Below are 650 nucleotides of genomic sequence, written 5' to 3'. Positions count from 1 at the left end.
ATGGAGGGCGAGGCCCTGCTGAACGACGCGTCGGGTGCGTGCGTGTGTGTGTGTGTGTGTAGGGTGGGGGGCTCCTGCTGCTGCTGCCTGCTTGTGTGGGCGGGGCGGCACTGCCGCCTGTTGTCTGCCTGCGCATGCCTCGGGGTGCTCCTCCCGGCCGCAGCCCCGGCCATGCCACTCCTCCCTTCCTTCCACTTCGCTGCGCCCCCTGGCTCACATCCGCTCACACACACTACTCTGCATTGCCCCCCCTGGCTCCACCCCCCCACCCCGCCCCGCAGCCATCACGCTGTTTGAGGTGTTCATGCACATCCTGGAGGACCACCCGGGCGCCAGCGACATGCCCACCGTCTGGTCCGCCATACCCATCATCATAGAGGAGATCCTCAAGTGAGTCCTCTGTGCTGCGCGGTGACTTGCTGGGCTGGGCTGGGCTGCGCTGGGCCGCGCTGCACTGTGCTGTGATGTGTTGGGCTGGGCTGTGGGGCCGCGGGGCAGGGGGAGGGCGCCAGGTGAGGGAGGAGTGGAGAGGGCCCCCCAAGGAGCGGAAGGGGGAGGTGGGGCAGAGGCGGTGCCAGCGCGCGAGGCCGCCTGTGTTGGATGCCCATCTGCGGCGACCGCCCATGCTGCCGTGCTGCCTGCCCTCGCTT

General features: G+C 69.4%; 1 protein-coding gene across 1 annotated transcript in view; it reads left to right on the top strand.

Moving 5' to 3' along the window:
* CHLNCDRAFT_59371 (hypothetical protein) overlaps positions 1-650 on the top strand; it is a gene marked incomplete at both ends in the record, with an annotated part of 15,981 nt that continues 15,331 nt past the window's right edge. Inside the window, 2 exons of the mRNA XM_005843027.1 lie at positions 1-34; positions 282-354. Of these exons, the coding sequence (XP_005843089.1) occupies positions 1-34; positions 282-354 (107 nt within the window). The remainder of the gene's footprint in view (positions 35-281; positions 355-650) is intronic.

Source organism: Chlorella variabilis (assembly GCF_000147415.1).
Source record: "Chlorella variabilis unplaced genomic scaffold CHLNCscaffold_36, whole genome shotgun sequence".
Lineage (NCBI taxonomy): Eukaryota > Viridiplantae > Chlorophyta > Trebouxiophyceae > Chlorellales > Chlorellaceae > Chlorella > Chlorella variabilis.
This window is presented reverse-complemented; position numbering and strand designations above follow the sequence as displayed.